This window comes from Pelodiscus sinensis, chromosome 2 (assembly GCF_052426305.1).
Source record: "Pelodiscus sinensis isolate ZL-2025 chromosome 2, ASM5242630v1, whole genome shotgun sequence".
In the NCBI taxonomy this organism is placed as follows: domain Eukaryota; kingdom Metazoa; phylum Chordata; order Testudines; family Trionychidae; genus Pelodiscus; species Pelodiscus sinensis.
This window is the reverse complement of record NC_143053.1, coordinates 42,132,212-42,159,839: the sequence shown is the minus strand read 5'-3', so window position 1 is coordinate 42,159,839 and position 27,628 is coordinate 42,132,212. Positions and strand designations below refer to the sequence as shown.

General features: G+C 44.9%; 2 protein-coding genes across 4 annotated transcripts in view; both read left to right on the top strand.

Moving 5' to 3' along the window:
* DPY19L4 (dpy-19 like 4) overlaps positions 1 to 27,628 on the top strand; it is a 196,354-nt gene that overhangs the window by 35,666 nt on the left and 133,060 nt on the right. The gene's annotated exons all lie outside the window — the stretch shown is intronic.
* LOC102450114 (uncharacterized) overlaps positions 1 to 27,628 on the top strand; it is a 35,090-nt gene extending 7,462 nt beyond the window's left edge. For both annotated transcript variants that reach the window (XM_075920365.2, XM_075920367.2), the window contains exon 3: positions 304 to 27,628. In XM_075920365.2, coding sequence (XP_075776480.2) covers positions 10,279 to 11,691 — 1,413 coding nt within the window. In that variant the 5' untranslated portion in view covers positions 304 to 10,278 and the 3' untranslated portion in view covers positions 11,692 to 27,628. The remainder of the gene's footprint in view (positions 1 to 303) is intronic.

Here is a 27,628-nt window from a genome sequence, read left to right as displayed (position 1 = left end):
AGTGGAACCTAAAAATTCTGTAAATAATGCAGGAGCCAGAATACAAGTCAGCTCACACTCTCTTGGCTATGCGATTTCTTCCACGTCAGCAAGAATAAAAAGACTCAAACTTATTTAATCACTAATTCACCAAGTTTGAGTCATAACCCAGAGAGCAGGTCTGTTGACTAAGACGATACCAGGTAAACACAGTCACTTTTCAGAGTAAAACAACACTTTTACAATATCAACACTCTTTTTGTAATAGAAGGGGTTTGCTCTGGTATCCTTTGCCAAAAATATCTCTTTCCCTTGTTCTTTCAGGAGCAGTATATGCCAGCTGGCTGCCACCTTCTATTCCAGTGATGACTATATTTCAGTGCTGTTGTGTATATAAAGTTTGTGAAGGGATTTAGGGTCCTTTGGGATGAAATGTGATTGTCCTGGTCCAATGATTCTTTAATTAGTTATACACAGTGCAACCGCTTGAAAAGGTAAGGTTGAGAAAGGGAGAGTTCAAAATATTTCATAGCCTAATGGTTGAAGTGCTCATCTGAGAGGAAGAAGGCCCCTCCCCATGTGAAACCTTTATCCCCTTCAGGCAAAGTAAAGAATTGCTTTTGGGGGTTCCCACCTCTCAGGTGAAGATCCTGACCAGTGGACTAAAAGTTATAAACTGGGAGGCTCAAGTGTTCCTACAACTGAGGCTAATGGGCAAATTCATCACTTTCATAAGTAGATACAGCCTCTCTTACTTCAGCAGAATTGGTCTTTCTTTCATAAGAAGGGAATTTGCTCCATTGTTTTTACTTAGCATTATTTATTTTGACTTACTAAGTGCCTCTCACAGCTTCTAAGCACTATATGCTGTTAGAACTACCCAGTACAAAATGAAACATGCACATCATAGGTAGCAAGTGACTTGTGCAATATATTTTACTTGCTTTATGAATAATAAAAATCACACACACCCCTCTACATTTACACACAGTAGCTCTTAAATCTCTGTTCCCAAAATGCATAGGAAAACAGATGAGCTTTGCAAACAAATCTGGGTTATGGCAGACCAGTAATGTAGAGGGGCAAATTGCAGAGGGAAGGACCACACTCATAAAATGCCCCTCCAGGAACCCCTTTCTTGTGGCTCATTCATTATTCCTCACTGCACCAGGGATGGTATCATATGGCAAGAGAGTTCTCGTAGAGCTAATAAAATGTGTAAAATCATCAGGTTGGCTAATCCTTCTGCCACAGTTATCAGTTGAAGCTGACATTTCACTGATATCCTGACTCCGCATGAACCACAAAGAAACATCAGGCTACCATTTGTAATTTTGTAAACAGGAATATTAAAAGCTATTCAGCTTTGCTTCCTGCAGGTGATCCCACCCAGATGAATATCACTGCCTGTTGGAGCAGCAGTGGGAGGAAAAAATGAAAGGGAATTTCTTTTCCCATGAGGCACTGAGTCTTGAAATGTATTCAAGTTCAAAATGTGCAACAAGAGCAACACAGTTTCTTTAAAGCTGCTTCTTTCATGAGTGCCTCCCACTGGCATTGTGACAAGCCAGAGCGGCAGTGCAGGAAGCTGCTTTAGAGAAACACTGCATAGGATTTCCTTATTGGAACAGAGGCAGGAGGCAAAAAATGAAAAACTTGTGGACACTTGCTCTTGGGCAAGGAAAATTAACACTAAAAGAAGCAGACTGATGCCCAAAATGCTCTGGGAGACAGATGCTGAAAATGGGATATTTGCCATATACAATATACAGGCTTAAGCCTGTGCTCCTTCTTATTACCATTTGTAAGGGCTGCAGGATCCAAACATCTGTTACAGATAAAGCGCCTAATAGACATTGACATGATATTTTATTTTAGAGGTTACAGTTCACATGGTAGTTTTTCTGTATGTCTTACTATGCAAGCAGGAGTATTGTGTTGAGAATTAAAATGGAACTGCTGAATTTAAATAAGCAGCAGGATTAACCTTGACATCTGACAGAACAAGCAGAATATATAATCATTATTTCTGAGGCATGGACTTAATCCCAGTCCCATTTAAGAGAAGAAACACCTTCATAGCTTATTACTGCAGAATCAGTGCCTCGCTCTTAGAAAATCAGTTCCTTACTGTGAGAGACAGCTTGACTATTGGCAGAAATGACTATTCAAGAGAATCATTCTTGGATCTTTTGCTCCCCACACTAGCCTGAAGGTGACAGGCCTAAATTGTGAATTTGGCTTGAAAATAAAGATTATAAATTGTCATTTGGGAGCTCAGCTCTGGCAGTAGCCATCTTGCTGATATCACTTTTTCAACACCAGAAAGATGGGTAGTCAATGTCAGAGATTGCAAACCAAGTTGCAACCTGTTGTGATACATGCTTGACAATCCAGAAAACAATATTGCTGTTTAAACATGAAATAACGTGTTGACATATGAAACATGAATGTTCCTCTTGGTTGCATTAAACCAGTTTTGCAACAACATAGCTATTAATCAGCAGATTCTACCATGGTGGATGTTAGTGCTCTGCCTTCTGTGGAACACTGGTCATGATCTCTAATCCCTGGGGGTTTGATTCTTCTTTCACTTTTGCTAGTGTTAAGTAGGGATGTGAATGGCTAACTAGTTAACCAGTGGGGGCTGGAACTGCACCCCACCCATCACAGGCAGGGGGCTGCTCCAGCTGCAGAGGGCCTGCCGCAGGTGAGGGGTGATCCAGCCTGGCCAGAGCAACTGCTGTTGGTGGCAGGCCTGGCCCAGGTGTACCTCAAACTGGGAGTGCTCCAGCCCAGCTTGAGCAGCGCCTGTCCACAGCAGGGGGACCACTCCAGCCTGCCTGCAGCAGACAGCCCCCTCTGGCCCACCAGTTAATCATTGCATTTAATCAGTTACATGGGATTTTACATCCCTTGTGTTAAGCTGGAATTAGTCCCTCTAAATCAGGGAAGTTATAATTAAAGCTAGTATAAATGGGAGGGGAATCAGGTATTAGATTATATTGCAAAAGTTGTTAGCCAAGCAACTCCCTTGCTGGGAAACCACAGTGATAAATAGATGACAGAGAGACAAGATGGATGAGGCTATATCTTTTATTAGACCAACTCCTGTTGTTGAAAGAGACAAGCTTTTGAGCTATCCGAGCTCTTCTTCATAGACTTTAAGGTCAGAAGGGACCATTATGATCATCTAGTCTGACCCCCTGAACAGTGCAGGCCACCAAATCTCACCCACCCCTCCTAGAATAATCCTCTCACCTATATCTCAGATATTGAAGCCTTCAAATACTTTGAAGACCCCAAGATGCAGAGAATCCTCCAGCTGTGATCTGTACCCCATGCTACATAGGAAGGCGAAAAACCTCCAGGGCCTCTGTCAATCTACCCTGGAGGAAAATTCCTTCCCGACCCCAAATATGGCAATCCGCTAAACCCTGAGCATGTGGGCAAGACTCATCAGCCAGACACCCAGAAAGTTCTCTATAGTAACTCCTATCATCCCTCCATTGACCTATTTCCCACTGATAATGAATGGTCAATTAGTTACCAAGATCATGTTATCTCATCAAACCATCCCCTTCATAAACCCATCTAGTTTAATCTTGAAACCAGATAGATCTTTTGCCCCCACTGCTTCCCTTGGAAGGCCGTTCCAGAACCTCACTCCTCTAATGGTTAGAAACCTTCGTCTAATCTCAAGTCTAAACTTCCTACTAGCCAGCTTATATCCATTTGTTCTTGTGTCCACATTGGTATTAAACTTAAATAATTCCTCTCCCTCCCTGGTATTTATCCCTCTAATATATTTAAAAAGTGCAATCATGTCTCCCCTCAGCCTTCTTTTGGTTAAAGTAAACAAGCTAAGCTCCTTGAGTCTCCTTTCATAAGACAGGTTTTCCATTCCTCGGATCATCCTAGTGGCCCCTCTTTGTTCCTGTTCCAGTTTGAATTCATCCTTCTTAAACATGGGAGACCAGAACTGCACACAGTATTCCAAATGGGGTCTCACCAATGCCTTGTATAATGGCACTAACACCTCCTTATCCCTACTGGAAATACCTCGCCTAATACATCCCAAGATCGTATTAGCCTTTTTCACGGCCATGTCACAATGACGGCTCATAGTCATTCTATAATCAACCAGGACTCCGAGGTCCTTCTCTTCCTCCGTTACTTCCAGCTGATGTGTCCCCAGCTTATAACTAAAATTCTTGTTATTAATCCCTAAATGCATAACCTTACACTTCTCACTATTAAATTTCATCCTATTGCTATCACTCCAATTTACAAGATCATCCAGATCTTCCTGTATGATATCCCGGTCCTTTTCTGAATTGGCAATAGCTCCCAACTTTGTGTCATCCGCAAATTTTATTAGGACACTTCCACTTTTGGTGCCAAGATCAGCGATAAAAAGATTAAATAAAATTGGCCCCAAAACTGATCCCTGAGGAACTCCGCTATTAACCTTCCTCCAACCTGACAGTTCACCTTTCAATATGACCCGCTGTAGTCTCCCCTTTAACCAGTTGCTTATCCACCTCTCAACTTTCATATTAATCCCTTTCTTTTCCAATTTAACCAATAATTCCCCATGTGGTACTGTATCAAATGCCTTACTAAAGTCGAGGTAGATTAGATCCACTGCATTTCCTTTATCTAAAAAACCTGTTACTTTCTCAAAAAAGGAGATCAGGTTGGTTTGGCACGATCTACCTTTTGTAAAACCAGCTCTCGTCTCTCTATCACTTAGTTGTCTCTCAGGTAGGCTAATATCAGTCCATGGGCTGGATCCAATTTACCAGGGTTAGGTCCCGATGGGCTGCTGCAGCTATATTTACCTCCACCTCTGCAGGTATTGGTGACTGCAGATCCCATTGGCCGTGGATCGCTGTTCACCGCCAGTGGGAGCTGCAGAAGTGGAGTCCCCATGCGAGCCACTTCCCACAGCTCCCATTGGCTGGGAATGGTGATCCACAGCCAATGAGAGCCGCAATTGCCCATAGCTGTGGAGATGCAGGTAAATATAGCTGCAGTGGCCTGCCAGGAGCTAACCCTGAAAATTCACTGCTGTTTTATTGCCCACCCCTGCTGTATCTCTACTTCAAAAATACAAAGGCAAAAATGAGGGTGGCGCTATGGGAAGTATTGTTAGATGGGGTTGCCAAACCATAAATAGGGGGGTTGAATCTTGCTTAATTATTGAAATCCCTGGAATAGACTTTCAAAGAAGGTTGTGGAATCCCCATCACTAGAAGAGTTTAAGAGCAGGTAAGACAAACTCCTATCAGGATGATCTAGGTATATGGGGCCTACCTCAGCACAAGGCAGGGGTGGGCAATAAGACAGTGGTGGTTTACCAGGGTTAGCCCCTGGTGGGCTGCTGTTGCTGTATTTACCTGCATCTCTACAGGTACAGGCGATTGCAGCTCCCGTTGGCCATGGATCATCATTCCCTGCCAATGGGAGCTGTGGGAAGCAGCATGCACCAGGATACCACTTCCCACAGCTCCCATTGGTCAGGAATGGAATTCCATAGCCCAGAGGCGAAAGTAAGAATAAGAGCCTCCGGAAAAGGGCACTTTTTCCGGAGGATCGGGGCCCGGCTAGACGCTCTTTTCCGGCTTTTTTAAAATCCGGAAAAAAGCGGAGGACATTTTTATTTAAATGCCGCGGGGGATATTTAAATCCCCCGCGGGTTTCCCTACGGCGACTAGTGAAATTTACATGCCCCTTCCGGAAGAGGGGCCAGTGTAGACGTAGCCATATAGTAGTCAACACATATATGCATATAATACATCACACACATGCACACATCCACCATGTCTTGTTTTTACCAATAGTTGTTCCACCTAACTGCTGGCCAGATTAGTTAGGTGGGAGAGGGTTGGAGCCGGATCAATGCTCCCATGTTGACTGCAAGATGCCTTAGAGATGTATAGTGTCTTCCCTCTCATGCAGAGAGTCATCACAGGCATTGCAGTTATTTGTCTATGGCACCTTCTTCTGGGTGTTGTTTTAATGCTCCCCCATTTACCTTCAGAGAGGGACCTTCCAAAAGCAGGCATTTGCTGCTTACTTCCAAGGCATCCATAGGTCCAGTCTTTTAATGAGCCGACTTCACAAGTCCCATTGTTTTTATTGTTCTTGAATCTGGCTTCCACCTTTCTCCAGCCATTGCAAGTATCCAGAGATGCTTTTCTTTCATGCCTTATCCATTCACACCTCATTCACTCAACAAGACAGTCAGTTTAGAAAAGGGGGGAGGGGTACAAAGGCTACAAGATACAAGGTTTCTATGTAAAAAGGCTTAATACAAAGTTTCTATGTTCTGTAAAAGTATACGACGTTTCTATAAAAGGATTTAATACAACAAACTAAAGACTAATTACAAAACTAAAAGGACTTGATACAAAGTTAAAATAAAAAAACTGTAATGAGAAAATGATTAATACAGAGATTGAGATTTATCTACAGTTGCATTGGTATGGAGGGGGCTGAGGTGCCTGCTCTGGGGAAGGAGTGGTTGCATTGGAATGGGGGGTGCCTGGCTCTGGGGTAGGGGTGAGTGCATTGTGGTTATTTTTTTTAAATTAATAAAAGATACTTTATAACAAAAGGAAAAACCTAAAAACCAATAATATGGTAACACTTTAAATACTAACAAACATGTAGATAAGGCATGTCAAACTTGAAGCCCTCTGAGGGCCACACAAATGAAAACTGATAGCTTTTAGGGACACCAAAGAAAATGTACTGCTGTAGGACAGTTGTAATTAATTATTATTATAGATTATGTTTTGGGTATATTTTATAATTTTTTTCAGGTCTTGTTTTAATATAGTACAATAATTTGATATGTAAAATATTTGCTCATATAAAATGATTTTTAATTTAAATATAAATTTAAGGTATTTTACAAATTTGTATGATACATAACTTGTTTTTGTTGAAATAAAAACAAGTATAGACCGTGGTCACGCAAATATAACAGTCTTTTGTGAAAATTTCAGATACTTTGTAAATCTGAGATTTTGCATAAACATATAATTATTCGTGTAGTTGCAAAAAATTGACATATTTATTGATATAAAATTAATATACATTTTGTAATTTTATTTGGAAATAAATACATTAAAAAAAAAATTAACAAAATACTCCCCTCCTTTTCCCCAGAGCCAGGCACTCCCATACCCCCATTCTAACCCAATCCCCCTCTGCTCCCCTAGAGCACCACCCCTCCCACTCTAACTTATTGCTTCAAGTGCTTTAAAAAAAGTGAGGGCGATTCTGGAGTTGTGTGTTACTTTGATTTAAAAATATTTCTCTGTGTTATTTTAATAGGCAAGTTAATCTCTTACATTCATAATTATGATGTATTTTATTGCTGTGCGATAGTATGAAAAACAACGGGGTTAACTAGTAAGTAACTCAGCAATTAGGAAGCATTACAGATTGCTTAAAATAAATTTGATATGCTCAATCTTTTTTACCTTTTATTCATAAAAGCAATGAGTTTGCTGTAACAGTGGTTTTAAATGCTTGATTGAAATATAGTGATGAAATTCATATTTAGGTTGTATAAGATTTATTTCTCTTGTGTTTTATAAAACTTACATGTATTAAGAATTTGGCATTTTTTATGTAAAAGACGTGAACCTAATGAGAACAGGATATGAACATATTAAAGAGAAAAAATTATTTAACAGAATGTAAACCCCCAAAACTTTATATTTGTCTGTAGTTAGTAAAATAAGTAATTCATTAAACAATAAATATCTTAAGAGGTGGATTATTTACAGTGGTGAAGTGAGGATGGGGCGGGGGAGGAGGAGGAGTTGCCCCCAGGTGCTACGCTAGTGAGGTACCAATTTAGTGCCCCTCCATTCCCTGTCATCCCTATGTTTGCCCACCACTGCTGGCTGGAGCCTCCTCCTCCCAGCCTCCCTGCCCCCAGCCTGACCCTCCTCCACCTCTGCCGGAGGGTTAGTGAGTGCGTGCCCAGCCCCAAACTGGAGGGAGTGGGGTAAGATGCAGTACAAGCTCCCCCTCACCCCAAAGATCCGGATCAACCATGCACCAGGATTGGGGCCTCGCCACATGGTGGTAGTGGCGGCGGGGGGGAAGGGGGCGCAAATTTTGCCTTCGCCCCCGGGTGCATAACACCCTCACTACATCTCTGCAATAGCCAACAGGAGCTATAATCGCTCGTACCTGTGGAGGCGCAGGTAAATGCAGTGGCGGTAGCCTGCCAGAGGCTAACTCCGGTGAACCGGATCTGGCCCATCACTCCAAAAGGCTGTAGCTAAGAATTATTCTGTCATCCTAGTTGTGTCTACACTAGGGGATAGATCAACCAAACTACAATGCTTAGCGTGAAAATTTTTTCACAGCCCCGAGCTACACTGTTAGATTGATCTAACTTTTAAATTTAGACCAGGTCTATCATTCTTCTATTGGGAGTTTTAGATTAGTGGGTCTAGTTTAGGCACATCTCTACACAGCATCATTACAATATTAATCTTATAAAAATCAATGAGGATTTGAGTGGTAACCATATGAAGGATTTGGAGCCAAATCCTGCATCCCTTTACCACTGAATGCAGCTCGCCCATGAATATGTGAGTAAGAAAGCTATAAATACGAAAACCAATAGGCCAGAGTCTTTGGTCTGAAGTCTATTTTATGCTGCTTAGGTACAAACAAAGAGAGGAATTAAAGTATCCAGAGCTTGCCAATGGAGCATTCTTTCCATGAAGGCACTATTCCGAGCTGTACCCTCTGCCGCTGTGCAGGGGACAAGGAGAGGAGTTCTACGGTGCTTCTTCCCCCATTGGCATGAGGCGCATGAGGGATCCAGCTTTAACTTTAGCTTTAACTGGAGCTAGATGGCTCAGGATCAGGAATTCACAACTGGCTCCCAGTGACCTTTTGGCTCATGTAAGCATGGTGGCTACACTGCAATCAGAAGTGTGACGACAGCACCTGTCGCCGTATACCCAAGCTAGTTTTGATTTACCTAGCTCAGATAACCAGGGCTTGACAAGCGGCGGCGAGCCCTGCTCTCCAGTCACGTGGTTTGGCACGCTGCGCATGCGCTGATTGCTCTGCGCATGCGCTGATCATGCTGCGGTGCCATGCCGGGCTAAAATCTACTCGCCATGGGTGAGTAGATTGCCCTAATTGTCGAGCCCTGCAGATAACTATGAAGTAAGGTTGTGGCAGCATACAGGATAGCTGCTGGAATGCATACCCAGGGCAGGGTTGTAGAGCTCATGCTGCCACTGCTTCACCCTGTGTCTAAGTAGGCTTAGGACGGGTAGAGAATCTGCCTCAGTATGAAAAGTGGGTTCAATCTTGTTTGCCTCATTGATGTTACATTGGTTCTTCTTCGAGTGGTGTCCCCATGGGTGCTCCACTCCAGGTGTCTGGCTCGTCCCGCGCAGCAAATCGGAGAGTCGTCAGCAGTAGGCCAGCCGGTCTGCGCATGCACGGTAAGCGTCTTGCACCGTTTGCACCTACTCTGAATGCACGTGGTCCGGCTCCCGCCAGTTCCTCCTATCTGTCTACAGGTGCTGACGGAGCTCAACTTCTCTCCTGTATTCTGACAGAAAAGTTTTCAATTGGAGTTAGTTAGTTTAGTTGTTTTAGTTATTACAGTTCAGTAGTCATAGTTTCACTAGTTAGTTATAGTTCTTAAAAAAAAGTTGTTAAAATTCTCCTCACAGTTCAGTTCTGCATAGTCGCACATCAAAACAACAACATGTCCAGCTTCAAGAAATGCATTACGTGCCAAGACGCGATGCCTGCTTCGGACGGGCATTCGCAATGTATCAAGTGTTTAGGCGAGGGTCATATCCTTCAAAAATGCCAGCACTGCGCCAAACTCACAGCGCAAGCCAGACAAGACCGCAAAATGCAGCTCAAGATGCTGCTGTTTAATAACGCCTTACAACCTGCCAAGCCTGATGCCTCACGGCCCCCAGACTCTCCAGCAATGGACAAGCATCGGGCCACCCCTAGCGTGCCTAAGAGAAGATCTTCCCCACCCTGCCATTCTCCAGCCAGGCGGACCAGTATGGGGGAAAAGCCAGGCATTTTGGGCTTCTCCTATCATGCTGATAGGCACAAAGCCACCCTCAGCACATCAGCGCCGAGTTCTGCCCTTTCAGAGGAACTGGCACAGATAGCCCCATTGGCCACTAGAGCAGAATCGGCACTGGCAGCAGCACCGAGAAGGTCCTCTATGCTGGCACCGAGAACAACCACGCACCAGTGGCAAAGTCAGCATCGACAATGGTCTTGGCACCTGACGTGCCAGCACTGACACAGCAAATCGTACCAAGCATGGCATCAAGTGTGGCACCGAGCATTCATGCACTTATTTCGGCACTGACATTGCTGGTGCCACCGTTAGAAATGGAGCCAGAGGTGCCCCTGCACCACTGCTCCTCTCCAGCACCGTCGAAGGCATTGCGCATGTTGAGGAGACTTATTACTCCTTCTCCTAGCCCAAAACTGAGCCTTCTTCTCCCGCTTCACTGCACTCAGTATGTTCAGAGGATCGGGTGCATGGCAGCTCCATTTTATACCATCACCGTGCCTCTCTGCGTTATTCCCCATCTCCTCAGCACTATCATTGGCATAGATCCGCATGATCTCCAAGGCACTCAAGAGGCAGGTCACATTCACCTAGATCTCCTACCCTTTCATCCTATTCCCAGTATCACCATTCCACGAGGAGGTTATATTCCTCAAGGTATTCTCCACACAGAAGTTACTACAGGCACTGCTACGAACACCATTACTACGATCGACGCGGCCCTTTCTCCAGATGATGAACCCACTCAAGATTGCCACACTACCACCACCCACATGTCTCCCACGACACCGTCAACCTCTCTGCTACATCCGTGGTCATGGGACAACCTACCCCTACCGGAGATGTGCCTTTGCTACCTCAGCACCCTAAACCTGACGCAGAGCATATATCGGAACAGGACCAGCCACAAGGGGAGTCTGACAGAACAGTCATCCTTGTCCCCAGATAAGGCAGTCTTTCCTGGTGACTGTTCACCCACCGACGATGCCCGCCAATTTCAAGACCCGTTCAAGCACATGGTGGAATCGCAAGAGGTACAACAGCTGACCCAAGTCCAACAAAAACAGCATAGGCTCCTTAAAAACTTACAACCATCGCAAAAATCAATGGTGGCATTACCTCTGAATGACGCAATACTTGAGGTAGCTGATGAGATATGGCAGACATCTGCCTCAGCCCTTGCAACCAACAAGTGGGCAGACAAGAAATACTTCATTCCCTCAAAAGGCATGACATTTTTATTCATGCATCCACAGCCTAACTCACTGGTAGTGGACGCGGCGCAGCAGAGGGTGAAGACACCCCGACATAAGACCACTCCGGCAGACAAAGAAGGCAAACGGCTAGATCTACTCGGTAGAAAGGTTTACTCATCAGCCACCATAACCTTGAGGATGGCAAATTATGATGCCCTCCTTTCTAACCATAATTTTGATAATTATACCAAGCTAGTTTCATTATTAGAGCATTTGCCTGAAAACAAGCGTGAAATTTTAAAATTGGTGGTACAAGAGGGCTATACTGCATCAGGGACTGTGTTGCAGATAGCATTGGACATCGCTGACACAGCTGCAAGAACCACCACCACATCAGTGGTGATGTGCTGAGCATCCTGGCCCCAACTGGCGGCAGTACCAAAAGAGCTACAGTCAAAAGTAGAAGACAAGCAAAGCTTATTCACCAAAAAAACGCACAGGTGCTCCATTCAAGCAAGGACTCAAGAACGATGCTCGGGATGCATATGCCACCTTACCGACGTCAACAATAAATGCCTTACTATCACTAGAGGCCTTTCTCATACGTGGCATCCCGATACAGACAGCACGACCACCAATGACCCAGGCAGCGACAGCAGAAGAGGCGACCCCAAAACAACAGGGGGCCCAACCAACAAAATAACCGGCAGTCTGTTTTTGCCTTGGTTGGGGGATTGCAAACCATTCCTTTAGCGTACCATCCACACGACACGCACAAACTGTTTGATCATTGATTGAGACCATACCAACATCTGTGGTTTGCCATCTACCAGCAACAGATGTGTTCGCGAGCTAATTACATCGGGCTACGCAATCCAATTTGCTTCTCTACACCCTCTCCCCCCCCTTCCCATCCCTCTTCAGGAACCCCTCTCATGAGCCTCTCTTGCAAAGAGAGGTTCTCCACCTACTCTCAATCGGTGCCATAGAAAGGGTGCCGGAACAGTTCAGAGACGGGATTTTATTCCCGTTATTTCCTTACCCAGAAAAAGTCAGGAGGATGGAAGCCAATCCTAGATCTCCAACTCAATCGATATCTTCGGAAGCACAGATTCAGGATGGTGACATTGGCTTCCATCACCCCAGTGCTCAATATAAGGGATTGGTTCGCGTCCCTTGACTTATAGGACACCTACTTTCACGTGACTATAAGTCCAGCCCACAGACGTTTCCACAGGTTCCTGGTAGGCGATGAACATTTTCAATACAGAGTTCTTCCTTTCGGCCTTTCATCAGCGCCCAGAGTTTTCTCAAAGACGTTAGCAGTGGTGGCCACTTATCTGCGCCGACAGGGCATTATAATATTCCCATATCTGGATGATTGCCTAATCAAGGTGCCTACTTTCGAGGAGGCATCACATGCAGTCAACAAGACACAAGCTCTATTCAATGCTGTTGGTCTCATAATCAATCTTGCGAAATCTTCCATGACTCCACAGCAATCCCTCATTCATTGGAGCACGACTAGATTCCACCATGGCCAGGGCATACCTGCCCCTATCCAGATTCCGTGTAATTCAAGATTTTGTACAGATACTTTCCACGAGCCCCAAGATTCCGATACTTACCTGCTTGAGACTCATGGGCTATATGGCTGCCACCACATATGTGGTGCAGCAGGCAAGATTACACTTCAGATGCCTCCAGCATTGATAAACTTCAGTTTATCAACCAGGCAATCAAAATCTGCACAGAACGGTGTCTGTCCCTGCTACAGTACGGGACTCCCTAACACGGTGGAGTACCCCCACCAACATGCTCGCTGGTGTCCATTTCCGTTGCCCACAGCCTGCAGTGCAGATTACAACAGATGCATCCTTGTTGGGCTGGGGAGCCCACCTTGGAGACTACCAAATTCAAGGCCAATGATCTGCTCAGGAGTCCCTCCAACACCTCAATTTCCTCGAACTGAGAGCAGTAGTCCGTGCCTGCAAGCATTTCCTAACCAGTATACCCCTACACAGGGAACCTCCGAAAGTGTGGGACTTGGAATTAGTTTTAGATGCACTAATGCATCCCCCCCACTTCGAGTTGATGGTGACGTCTAACCTGCCTATGCTCACGATGAAGGTTACCTTCCTGCTGGCTATTACTTCCGCACGAAGAGTGGGTGAGCTGGCTGCCCTCTCAGCCACACCTCCATACACACTGTTCACCAAACGGGGTGACACTACGTTCACCAAACGGGGTGATACCCACCCAAGCTTCTTGCCCAAGGTGAATTCCGATTTTCACATTAATGAGCCTATAGCACTCCCAACCTTTTACCCTAAGCTACATTCCTCTATCCAGGAATCCCGTCTCCACACTCTAGATGTTCTCCGGGCTTTGGCATTCTACTTAGACAGAACACGGGCATTCGGAAAATCCCAGCGCCTTCTACTATCCACCGTGGAGCGCTCCAAGGACCACCTCTGACAGCGCAGTGCGTCTCAAAACTTATTGCCTCCTGCATTCTACACTGCTACTCCTCGTACACTGAGAGCACATTCAACCAGAGCAGTAGCAACTTCCACAGTCTTTCTTAAGGGGGTTTCCTTACCAGACATCTGCCGTGCAGCTACATGGTCATCGAACTTCACGTTTGTGAAACATTATGTTGTCAACACTTCCATTCGTGACTCAGCAGTTGCCTCTGCAGTTTTGTCCACGACGAAAAGCTCATAACTCCAGGACCCACCTCCATAGACCAAACTACTGCTCTGAAGTCACCTAGAGTAGAGCACCCACGGGGACACCACTCGAAGAAGAAGTTACTCACCTTGTGCAGTAATGATGGTTCTTTGAGATGTGAGTCCCTGTAGGTGCTCCACCACCTGCCCTCCTCCCCGCTTCAGAGTCTCTCCTTCTATATTTCAGATATCTCTGCTTAGGAGAAACTGGTGGGAGCCGGACAGCGCGCACTCAGAGTCGGCGCAAATGGCACGAGACGTCTACCGCGTACATGCGGTCTGGCTGGACTACTGCTGATGACTCTCTGATCTGCGGTGCGGGATGAGCCCGATACCTAGAGTGCAGCACCCACGGGGGGACACATCTCGAACAACCATCGTTACTGCACAAGGTCAGTAACTTCTTTCAAAGGGGCTCTTCACAGGAGCAAGGGGAGTTGCATCAGGCTCTTCTACAATCTTGTTGATTTATGTGGTTTTTTTCCTCCAAGTTCCTACAATGATGAAGGGCATTTTTATTTTCAAACTGTGGCCATTTTTATTCCAAGGCTGCCCTACAAGGGGAAACTATCTAGAAGCACCTGCCCCGCTTCCCAGCTTTTCATTTCTCTCTTAAATACAGCCAAACTACTTTTGACACATTTTAGTTAAAACGTAAATAATGCCTGGGAGCCTGAGTGCTGCCTACTCATGCAACTTGAAGTAGCTGAGTTTTGAACCCTGGAGATACAGCTGATAGTTCCTTAGCTACTGAGCCACTACTGAGCACTGCAATAATTATACTGTCCTAATCAAGGACTGTGAAGTCTCAGCCTCAGTGACATTAAAAAAAAAGCAGCACTACTAATGGAATGTCATCATAACGAGAGATTGTAAAGCATTCGACAATATATTATCTCCTGGCTTCTATACAGGCTGCTGTTTTTACTCATGGTGAGCACATCATCATAAGTGAAACATGGGATCAGTGCTAGCCTGACATTTTAGAGGAAGAAGGGGACGCATAATTTTTGCCTGTCCTTTTTGACCCCTCTTCCAGGAGCTCCCATTATTCATTCTCTCTCCATAAGGCCCCCACACTCAACCTTCCCTCCCCACTATGCTCTGACCAGTCTCACCCCTTTTAGCTTCCAATTTACGAACTTGTTTTATTGCTTCCTCTCCCAGCTCCAGAGTTCTGCCTGCTGACAGGGCCTGTTGAGATGGGATGGGAATGGTGCTATTGTGTACAGTCTGAACAGCTCTAGGATAAGATGTGTTTGGGATGAACTAATCAGATAAATTAATAAGCAAACAAGTGGTTAAGAGAATATGCTGGTGGTGATGTGGCAAAGGCATTTGTGGGTGACAAAGAACTAATGAGGGATTATAATTCTCACTTCCCAGCTCCTTGAGGAACTCTTGATTTCCTTAAAGACACAGTTGAGATCTATGTATATAAAACATCCCATATGGTTCAACTTGTGGGGAGGAACCCAAAGCCTGTGCTTCAACATCACAAAAAACCCAGTTCTGTTTTTGAGTAGTCTGACTGCTGTTTGTACCTGAGCTGATTACTCCTCCTGTTCCATATGCAGTGTTAGTTATGCCATGAAAACTTATATCTGAGCAATTCTGAGCAAGAGAGGGCTAGCAAGAACAAATGTAGGCATGCTAAAGAAAAGGAGTGTGAAGAGATGAGGAATAGTATTCCTCTAGGTTGAGAGGCCTTCATCTGGATGGCTGAAAAGACTGGCAACTTAACAGTCTGATTCTGATAAAAGGAGCAGAAAATGGGAAAAGGGGACTGTAATACCTGCTGGAGGATGGAGCATCTCCAAGAAACAGAGGGGAGAATGAGGAAATTCCTTTTATCTGAGGTAAGAGTCAGGAGCTCTTGGGCTGACAAACTCTTGGAGTCAGGATAAACTTGGGGAAAAGGAATTGAACTGTACAGTCTTTGTGGAGAAAGCATGAGACATCTTGGTCCTGTTTTTGTTAAGAAGTTTTGAAATAAAATCCACAGCAGTTAATTGGACTGGAGATTTCCCTTCCTGGATTCGGTGAATGGGCCTGAGATGGGATTTCTCCAAGGAGTGAGGTCACTCTGCAGGCATCAGCCTTCATTCGACCGGAAGAGGATTGTTGTAAGGTAGGCCTAGTCCTTCACAGGGGAACATTTCTCTGTCAAAGAGAGCCTGCAGCCATTAGGAGGATAACTATTGTAATATGCCACCAGTTTTGATACAGAAACCTGAATCTTGATGAGAATGCCACCATTTTGGGTAATCTGTAGGAGGGTCCGAAGCCAGGTTCTAACAGAATACTCTTGGTCTCCTGAAAGAAGGAAAGATATGTGCTATTAAAATGAGGATTACAGCACTGTCCTGTATATGAATGCTCTTGTCTGGTTTTGGATGATATTTGTAGTGTTTGCTTTTTCTACTCATCCAAGATTGAATCCAGACTCAATGACTCTGTTTTCAAACAATTTAGGCAAGCATATCCCATCTAGGACAAGGAAGTCCTAGTAAGATCTAGGCAATCTGGCTATTGCTTATGTAAATTGCAGTGTGTGTGTGTGTGTGTATGTGTGTGTGTGTGAGAGAGAGAGAGAGAGAGAGAGAGAGAGAGAGAGAGAGAGAGTGTGTGTGTGTGTGTGTGTGTGTGTGTGTGTGTGTGTGTGTGTGTGTCTGGCAGAACTCTGCTCAAAGGTATATGTATGGGTGCCATTCACTCTGTCCAACATGAACTAAAGTCATCTCTCACAAACCTTCTGTGTAACTTCTAGCTGTGTCTTTCCCTTTCCCTACATATGCTGGAATTGAAGAAACCCTTCGAGCAGTATATAGCAGAAAGAAGCTTGAGCAATGCCAGTGGGGTTTCTATAATCTGCTGAAAGACCCGAGCCTACTGTGTTCAGGGTGCTGCTGACCTTGAAGAGAATGAACAAATCTCCTGTGTGACACCCTCTTCAGGTCACATCTGAGCTCACTCCACAGCTAACCTGACAAAGGCAACATGCAGTACAGGTTGTCCTCGCTATAAGTCCAAGATACATTCAGAAAAACTTGGACTTATAGCAAAACAACTTAAAGCGGGGAATTTTTTTCCTGTGGCTGACTTCCATTTGTGCAAATTGGTTTTTGAGGGGGTTTTTTTGCGTGACTTAAGAGTGTGAAATGGGAGGACTTATTATTCATCAGTTCCTACAAGCGTCAACAACTTTAGTGCAGAACGTATGTATACCAGGGCGACTTATAGTGGGGGTGCTCTGTACTGAGTCTCTAATATAGGACTTGCTTGGCCTCATTGAGCTCTGAGTAGACCTTCTTTGACTCATAGATCAAATGTGGAGGCCCTGGATTTCTCCTTTGAATCTGTCAGGGCAAGCGTTGCTCTCCTCCTTTTCTTCCTTACTGGCCTTGATCTATGTGACCTTGGCAGGCCTGTTGATGGGGGAGGGGAGAAGGGAGCAACTGCACCGGGGCCTGGGGATACAAAAGGGCCCAGAGCACCTGGCTGCTGCTGGAGCTCTGGGCCCTTTAATTTGCTGCTGAAGTGCCACACAGCACGCTCTGGGCCACATTGAGGACTGCCTAGGGTGCTCCCTGTGTGTCACTGAGTGCTGCTTAGCCCCCAGTCCAGCCCCTGCAACTTGAGGTCCTGCCCCTTCCAGGGGCACAGAGCAACCCTGCACCTTGCCCAGGAGCCCAGTAAGGCTGCAATCCTAGCTGGACCTTAGGACTGTGAGATGTGCTGAAACCAGTGACTGATATAGCCCTTACCTAGAATTTCCCAACTCAAAAAGCATTCTCCCTCAGACATCCTGAAAGCTCTTTACACATTTCCCCACCCCCTTCTCCCCTGATTTTCCTGAGAGTTGGGCAGGGGATCAGGAGTGTTGTCTCATCTGTTTAGAATGAACTTCTGGGGTCCAGATACTGTGCAGATCAACTAATTAGTTGCTAATACCTCAGGGGCTTAACTTGAACCTCTAGCAATCTAGCAATACTTTGATCCAGCTATTCCAGCGGCACGTGGTTGAGCATGTGGGGACTCATGAGAGTCTTTGGAAATCCTGAATGGACAGTCAGCCCCTTAACCGTGCCCTCTGGGAGAATTCAACTGCTAGAGCATTCAGAGTATATAAGCATTACTACCATGTTGCTCTGAAAATCCTAAGTGCCTGAACATGACACTTGAGTCCCATTTGGAGCATGCAGCAGGCTATTTGGAACTGCACACGTTTTGGGGAAAGTTTTTTGGGGGTTTTTTAGTTCAGCTTTACCATATTTTTGCAGTGTGTGAACCAAAAGTTCATTAATGGGAGTGGATCAGGCTTTTATGTTTACTGTATGATCTCCATTCAGGGCCACCGAGATCATACACTAGATTCACATGGCTTATTGAAATAAATGTGCCTCTGTATCTTAATATAAATAACATTAAAATTATTAAACAAAAAAAAATCAGAAAACATATCACTAATACTAAAAATAAAACAATACAACAGCTAAATCAAATGATGGTCAAATCAATAAATTTCACTGTTGGGTTTGAATTACATCATCATATTAATACACACAAAATAGTCATTCCTTATCAGTTCTAAGAAGGAATCTCAGGAAGTAGTTGTCCATTTGTTTATAAACCCTCACTAAAGAACTATACCAAAATCAATCAGCTCTATAACTCAGTGCCAATTAAATAATTTAAGACTGAAACCAAATTATTATGTAATGTCTGATCTACAACCCCAGAGCCAATTTTAAAACTGAAAACTGAAACTGAAAACAGTTTCTTGCCATTTTAACCAGAAAGGACACTCTCTCAATGACTTAACCACCTGCATTCTGCTACAAAGACCTTTTACATCTGCACTTGAAAGGGAATCCTCTGAACTGTCATTCATGTTAAAATTCGACACTTTCCAACAAGGACTTAACAAACATTTGAACTATCTCACCCATTACCAAGATAGTTTCCCCAATTATCACCTCTAATACCATTAACTCACAAACATCCCACTCTCCCTACCTCTAATATCATCAATTCACAGACACTTACCTTCCTTCCTCCCCCCCCCCTGCATCCCCCTCCTGTTCTGCAATGTGATTTGTCCTTTTCATATTTGTTCATTTTTTTAATTGTATCCTTTGGTATATATGGTTGTGACTACTTTCTTCCACTATTTGATCTGAGGAAGTGGGTCTGGCCCACGAAAGCTCATCATCTAATAAACCATCTTGTTAGTCTTTAAAGTGCTACATTGTCCTGCATTTTGCTTCAACTACCCCAGATTAACACGGCTACATTTCTATCACTATTGTATAGGAGAGAGAGAGAGTGTGTGTGTGTGTGTGTGTATGTGTGTGTGTGTGTGTGTTTTACCCCTCCTTGTTTGACCTTTAAAGATAAAGTAAATAAAAAGTATCTAATTATGTGTATTTCTTTTTAATAGAGGTTCAGTCAACTTGATGATAATTTGAATGTTTGTATGATTGCCATTAAACTCGCTTGAATATGAGCAATTTGACCAGATGTCCCTTATTCAAAGATTCAAACCAATCTGTTAGCTTTCTTTGATAGGATAATGTCTTATGGATAAGGGAAAAGCAGTGGACATGGTATACCTAGACTTTAGTAAGGCATTTGATACGATCTCACGTTATATTCTTATCAATAAACTAGGCAAATACAACTTAGATGGGGCTACTATAAGGTGGGTGCATAACTGGCTGGATAACCGTTCTCAAAGAGTAGTTATTAACGGTTCACAATCCTGCTGGAAAGGTATAACAAGTGGGGTTCTGCCGGGGTCTGTTTTGAGACCAGTTCTGTTCGATATCTTCATCAATAATTTAGATATTGGGATAGAGAGTATGCTAAGTTTGCAGATGATACCAAACTGGGAGGGATTGCGACTAATCTGGAGGATAGGGTCATAATTCAAAATGGCCTTGACAAATTGGAGAAATGGTCTGAGGTAAACAGGATGAAGTTTAATAAGGACAAATGCAAAGTGTGCCACTTAGGAAGGAACAATCAGTTTCACACACACAGAATGGGAAGCGACTGTCTAGGAAGGAGTATGGCAAAAAGAGATCTAGGGTTTATAGTGGACCACAAACTAAATAAGAGTCAACAGTGTGATGCTGTTGCAAAAAAAGCAAACAAGATTCTAGGATACATTAACAGGTGTGTTGTGAGCAAGACATGAGAAGTCATTCTTCTGCTCTACTGTGCACTGATCAGTTGGAGTATTGTGTCCAGTTCTGGGCACCACATTTCAAGAAAGATGTGGAGAAATTGGAGAAGGTCCAGAGAAGAGCAACAAGGTCTTGATTAAAGGTATAGAGAACATGAGCTATGAAGGAAGACTGAAAGAATTGCGCTTATTTAAGTTTGGAAGAGAGAAGATTGAGAGGGGGACATGATAGTGATTTTCAGGTATCTAAAAGGGTATCGCAAGGAGGAGGGAGAAAACTTGTTCTTCCTGGCCTCTGAGGATAGAACAAGAAGTAATGGGCTTCAACTTCAGTAAGGGAGGTTTAGGTTGGACATTAGGAAAAAGTTCCTTACTGTTAGGGTGGTTAAACACGAATAAATTGCCTAGGGAGGTTGTGGAATCTCCATCTCTGGAGATATTTAAAGAGAAGGTTAGATGAATGTCTATCAGGGATGGTCTAGACAGTACTTTGTCCTGCCATGAGGGCAGTGGATTGGACTTGCTGACCTCTTGAGGTCCCCTGTCCTAGTATTCTATGATTCAGCACAAGGAAATGTGGTCACCTTAAGCAACAGGGTCTGAGAGTGAGAAGTTCTGGACTGCTTATCATAAGGGGTTCAGTTCATCTACCAGCCACTGAAAAAGTGGCACAGGACCCGGAGATGTAAAATGAAAGATTGTCTGAGGCAGCATCCGGAAAACTTGTGTGGTGATCCTTTGATAACCTAGGAGGAGGACACTGTGTATAATGACCTGGCTGGAGGGTTGAGTCACAAGGAAAGAGGAGGCCCCAGTGCAAATAATAGATGAAGAGGGTGCCAGATGGGATGAGAACCAACGCCTAAAGCAGGCCACAAGGAGGTGCATCTAGAGTGGACTAGTTGACAACTAGGAATGTAATACTGTAGTCGATTAACTGATAAGGAAAAGCATTTCCCTCTCCCTGCCAGTACATTTTTCAGCAGCCTTGCTCAGTCCTGGCTTGGACAGATCCGGGATCTACCCCTGCTGCAGCTCTGCATTTAAAGTGTATTAGGAGCTGGGCAGACAGACAGCCTGGCTCAGTCCTGCCTCACGTTGGGTCCGGGACCTACCTCCGTTTTAGCTCTGCATTTCAAGTCTATAAAGAGCCAGGTGGGCAGCTAGCCCAGCTCAGTTCTGGCTCGTGTTGGGTCCGGGAGCTCAGACCCCCCCCTTACATAGGGATTGCTGCCACCCTGTGCTTCTGCCTCTTTCTCAGAAGCAGCAGCACAGGATAACAGGCAGGCAGTCTGTGAGGGGAGCTGGTTTTTAAGCTGGCTCCCCTTGCAGACCAGCTCCCACCTGGCACCCCACGCTGCTGCCTCTGATACAGTGGCTGCCAGCCCCACCTCCAAGGGACTATAGAATAGCCGACTAACCAATACAAATTCATGAGGTTACTCGACTATTCAAATAACCAATATTTAACATCCCTAGTTGACACTTGGGAACTTTCAGGTGCCTTCCCCATGTGGACTTTATGGATACACACTAGTTATACTTTCACACCCTAAAGTTATCATCTGAGGAATGATCCAGCCTTTTTATATTCTTTCAAGACAAAAATAGAAAAAAATATGACCAGCCATTTAAAAGAATGGGAGCTGGTGAGCTCAGCTCTCACATTCTTATGGATTCTGGTAGAAAACGAGCTGAACTACAGTCAAGGAGCCTGACAATGATAATTCTGCTGGCACAGTGCTTTGGGCCACTAGGTTAATTGTCGATGTTATGGTTTCCTCTCCCCAAGATTCTGGAAGGTCAGTCTTGGGTGGCTTGTTGAGCCAAAAGTCAAGGCTTCTCAGCCTTACCTTTTAATATTATGGGTAGTTAGCTTTGCTTACCCCACCTTATAGTGCCACCCTCTAAGGCCTTTGGATAAGACAGATGTGAGGCCTATTCTGGAGTGCAAATTAATCAATGTTTTGCATACCACAGAGACTGGCAACGGACCTCCCCCCAAAAAATCAAAAAGTGGATATATGAGACCACTGTGGAATTTGGTATGCTCTTACCTGACATTGTCTCACAAAAGTTTGACACAATACTATAAAAATAGCTGATTACAAGGATTTTCTTTCAGCAACCAGTCACTTGAGATTCATTTGCCAGTAAAATTTTTAAAAATTCTTATTTTATGACTAAATTAAGTCAACAGATCTGTCAGCTGCAGGTGTTGCCTGCAGCCATTACCAGGGGCAGCCTTAAAACCAGAAGTTAGTTGAGCTTCTCCAGACCTCAGAAGGCAGAGCTGTTGCTGCACAGCTGTTACCACCTAGCTCATGAGTGAGAGGCCTGCCCGTTAGGACTCAGACCTTTCAGCTGCAGGTGTTGCCTGCAGCCATTACCGGGGCAGCCTTAAAACCAGGAGGCCGCCCTTGGCGGCGGGCTGCCCCGAAGGGGTGATCCAAAGGGGGCTGCCCTTTTGGGGGAGCCTCTTAGGGGCAGATCAAGGGCAAGGGTGTGTGCTGTGATAGTGGATTATAATTAAGTGTGTGTGTGTGTGCTGGTGAGAACAGCACACTTTGTTGTGTGGTGGCCTCTTCAGTCCCTGGTGAGGGCAGGCGAGGATTCTTGGTGAGAGGAAGTTCCTTTTAGCTACCCAAACTGAAGGTGTGTGTTTGTTCTGCTCCTCCCCGCCCCCACTGCCAATATGAGGTTGGCACTGATGGGGTGCCTAAGGAGGAGGGCTCAGATGGCATCATGGCAGTTGTGACAGGTAGGGGAAGATATGGAAGTAAGATCTGGACTGGCCAGCCAAGGGGAATGAGAGTTAGACAGTTATGTGCTATTCCCAGCCTTAAAAATGTTGGAAACTTTAATACCTGGTTTTCTGGGGAGCTGATGGTAGCAAAACAGTCTGTGCGACAGCTAGAACGCTGCTGGAGGAGAACTAGAGATGTCTGATTGACTGCGGGTTAGAGCTGAACTGCGAGCTTACTCTGTGGCGGTGCTGACAGCAAAGAAAAGCTACTTCTTCACCCGTATTGCGTCTGCACAATGCCGTCCAGCGGAATTGTTTCGAGTAGTGCGGGGTCTGTTGCAGTCTGGCACTCGTGACGAAATAGAGAAGCCTTTGGCCTCCTGCTGCAATCTGTTTGCAAAGTATTTTGCAAATAAGATCGCCCTCATACGGTTGGATTTAGACTCTGGTTGCGGTGTAAGTGGGGCACAGAATGTGTTGAGTGCATCACCCAGTCTTTTTTCTCTGAATCAGTTTCAGCTATTGCAGATGGAGGATGTGGACAAGGTGCTTGGAGGAGTGTGACCAACCACGTGCTCACTTGACCCCTGCCCTTCATTGCTTCTTAAATTTAGCCAGAAAAGGATAACTAGCTGGGTCCAGGGAATTATTAATGCATCTTTTAGATCTGGTATGGTTCCCGCTGCCTTGAAAGAGGCAGCGATAAAACAGTTACTCCAGAAGACCTCCCTGGACCCACATGACTTAAATAACTATCGCACAATTGCTAATATTCCCTTCTTGGGCAAGGTATTCGAGCGGGCAGTGACACTGCAACTCCAAGTTTTCTTGGAAGAAACAGATTACTTAGATCCATTTCAGTCTGGCTTTAGGCCTGTTTTTGGAACTGAAACAGCCTTGGTCGCCCTGGTAGACAATTTACGCTGGGAGATAGACAAGGGGAGTATATCCCTGTTGATTCTCCTAGACCTCTCAGCAGCTTTTGATACCATTGACCAGGATATCCTTCTGGGACGCCTGGCGGAGTTGGGTATTGGAGGCACTGTTTTGCAGTGGTTCCGGTCCTACCTGTCAGGACGCTTTCAGAAGGTGGAGCTGGGGGCTGCTATTCGACCCCGTGATGATTGTGCTATGGGGTCCTGCAAGGCTCCATCTTGTCCCCTATGCTGTTTAATATCTACATGAAGCCGCTGGGAGAGGCCATAAGGAGTTTTGGAGGATGATTCCATCAATATGCAGATGACACCCAACTCTATTTCCCTTTGACATAAGAACCAGGTGTGGCAGTGACTGATCTAAATCGGTGTCTGGAGGCAGTGATGGTTTGGAAGAAGTCAAATAAGCTGAAATTGAACCCAGATAAGACTGAGGTCCTGTGGATCAGGAGGCCATCTGTTCGTGAATGTAGTATGGCACCTGTTCTAGATGGGGTTCCTCTCCCCCTGAAAGAACAGGTACACAGCTTGGGAGTCCTCCTGGACCTTTTTTTAACATTTGAAAATCAGATTTCTTTGATGGCCAGGAGTGCCTTTTGGCAACTTGGTTTGATCCACCAGCTGCGACCCTTACTGAACAAACATGACTTGGCCACAGTGATTCATGCTCTTGTTACATCCCAACTGGATTACTGTAATGCACTTTATGTGGGCCTGCCTCTAAAGAGCCTCGGAAACTTCATCTGGTCCAGAATGCGGCTGCTCAAGTCTTAACTAACACTAGTTATATGGAGCACATTATGCCAGTGCTTCAGCAACTGCACTGGCTTCCAGTATGTTTCCGGGCACAATTTAAGGTTTTAGTTATGACCTATAAAGCCTTAAATGAGTTGGGTCCAGTGAATCTGAAGGACCATCTTTTCCCATATGAACCTGCCCGGGGATTGAGGTCAGCTGGGGAGGCTTTGCTTCATGTTCACCCACTTGTGGAGATAAGATTAACATCTACGCAGAACAGTGCATTCTCAGCTTTTGCTCCCAAGCTGTGGAATTCTCTTCCTCGGGATATTCGCATGGCACCAACGCTAGCATTGTTTCAGCGTCAGGCTAAAGCCACCCTTTTTACTCATGCTTTTATTAATGTTTGAGTCTGTATGTGTGTATTCCTCCTCTCTATATGTTTTTAGCTGGTTATGTCCCTTTGAGGTCTCATATTTTAAATTTTTATATATATTTGTATTCTTTTTGTCTGTTCTTGTAAGCCACCTTGAATATTTTAAATAGAAAGGCGGGGTAAAAATATTTAAATAAATAAATAATGTTCTGAAAAATATGACAATTTCTAGTTATCTTCCTAGCTGGAGTTTGGCTATAAGTCAAACAGCTTATCTTTTGGATTCTTCATCTTAAGAGAGAAAAAATACTCTAAAACCTCTTGAGCTGGAAATGTATTTAAGAAATAAGGTATTTAAAGTTTACATAAAGTCTGGATTCCCATATAGTCTAGGAAAGGAGAACGAGGTTATAGTGACACCAACATGGGGTTTCATCAGGTAGCTGTCTGAACTTGGAGCCTCTGTATCATATGAACTTTCTGTTTAATAAATCAAATGGGCTCTTCTCAGCTGCCATTTACTTGGCTGATTTCTTCATGACGGATTTGAAGGAGGAAGAGGGACTTGTCTGACAGAATAGTTCAACTACTATTGAATACTGTCTTATTTATTTTACTGGCATTTGGGGACCTATTAAAGCAGAGCTCTTCCATCAAGAAGGCCTTGTGTAGGCTTTCTACAGTAGGGTAGAAGGTGAATTTTACCCTCATGTCTGCACAGGATTGTCAGCACCAAAACTACCCTTTAAAAGAAATCAAGTATGTACATGTTGTTTTCCAAAGAGGAGAGGGAAAAAAGAATTGGAGCCACTAGCCTGGTACAAACATTAAGGGATTTTGCATGCTTATGTTTCTTTCTGTAGAGACAAATTGTACTGTTTTAGGTTGCTATGGTTTTTAGTTTCCTTGGTTACCCCTTATGTGGTGGGTTGGGGGGAACACCTGGGGATGAGGGGAAGGAGGAGGAGTCCAAAAAAGGTGGGAACCAATTGAAAAGAGCACGGAGATTGTTGTTGATGTGTAGCTTTTTTCTAGGAGAAAAACAACAAAAGCAAATATCCTGGCTTTGTTGTGTCCTTTCAGGTGTTTTTTTAATTAAAAAAGTGAAAATATTGTGTAGTAAAATTGGACTACTGTTTTCTCTGAAGATGAATATTTCAGATTCTGTTAAATTTAGAATTGCAAGAGAATCAATAGATAGAGAAGAAATATGGGGCAAAATGAGGGTATGCTCAGCTGTGGAACCTTGTGGCACCTGAGAGTGTGTTGGTGAAACCCTAGAAGGAGCATTCCCAGTCACTTCTCAGCTATTTGTAAAGAACATAATGCACCCTATTACAAAAAATATAAATAGGTAAAGCTTACTCTGCCACCTCCCTCCTCCATGTTGTTAGCTCCTGATTCTGCAAATTATGGGTGAAGGTAGGGCTGGGGGAGGCAAGCCCTCTGCCCCACCCTCAGCCCCCACCTCTTCTGCTGAGGCTCCACTCCTCCATGGGAGTCAAACCGCCTCCTTGCCCGCCCAGCACAGAGGACAGGCAGTGCACGACCTTAGCCTCCCCAGTCCCAGAGCACAGGAAGGGCGGGTGCTTGGGGGCAGCAACACTTTGCCCCCAGTATGCCTATACTATGCATTATGGGAGCGGAGCGTGGGCGGGGCCAGGCTGGCAGTTTGGGAAGGCTTCCCCTACCTAGCATACCAGCCAACCATGCTGCAAACCTTGCACAAGCAATCCTTAAGCAAGTATCCCTGAGGAAGGCAATGGGACTATATACTTAAGGAATACTTGCTCATGAGACTAAGGCTTTGGATTGGACCCTGGGTCCTTTGTTAGTGTCTCTGTTATCACTTGGGTTAGAACTCATAGAAACTGGTGAGTATAACAGCTGCCCATCATTACCCACAAATGTAAGAAATAACTAAGCTTATTTATGGAACCAGCTAGCTAAAACCATTACACTAAGGCATAGAGGCTGGAAATGAAACCCATTAAAAGCCCATTGAAACCCATGGGAGAGTTGAAACTGACTTTAATGGGCTTCAGATCAAGCTCCAAGTCAAGATCTAGTATAGATCCCTACAGGGGTGAGTGGTGAGGCAGCATATGGAGGCCCACTGACCACGTGGCCCCTCATCCCAGAGAAGGACTGGAACAGTCCCCTTCTGCTCTAAGTTCCACCTCTCCCTGCCTTGCTCCACCCTCTCCTCTTCTTTTCCCACCCTTGCTACGCCCCCATCCCACCTCTCCCCTAACCCTATGGGCCTCAGGGGACTAGCGGGGCTGGGGATCCAGCACTGGCAATGGGGATCCAGCCCCCAGCACTCATTGACAATGGTGGGAGAAATGGAGCAATGTGACTCCAGCTCACTCTGTTCCCTGGGCTCCGTCACTCCACTTCCTTCTGGTGAGTGCAGGGGTGGTCCTGCCTCCTCCCTTGAGTGATGCAGCCAGGAGAACAGAGTGAGCTGGAGCTGCATTGCTCCGCTTCCCTTGCCCTTGCTGATGAGTGTGGGTGGCTGGACCCCGGCTGAAGGCTCCAGCCCCCGCCCCTCCCCACTAGTCTCCAGCCCACCCAGAGGCTCTGGCCCCACTGGTTGCTGGCCATTCCTTTGCCCATGGCATTTGGGAA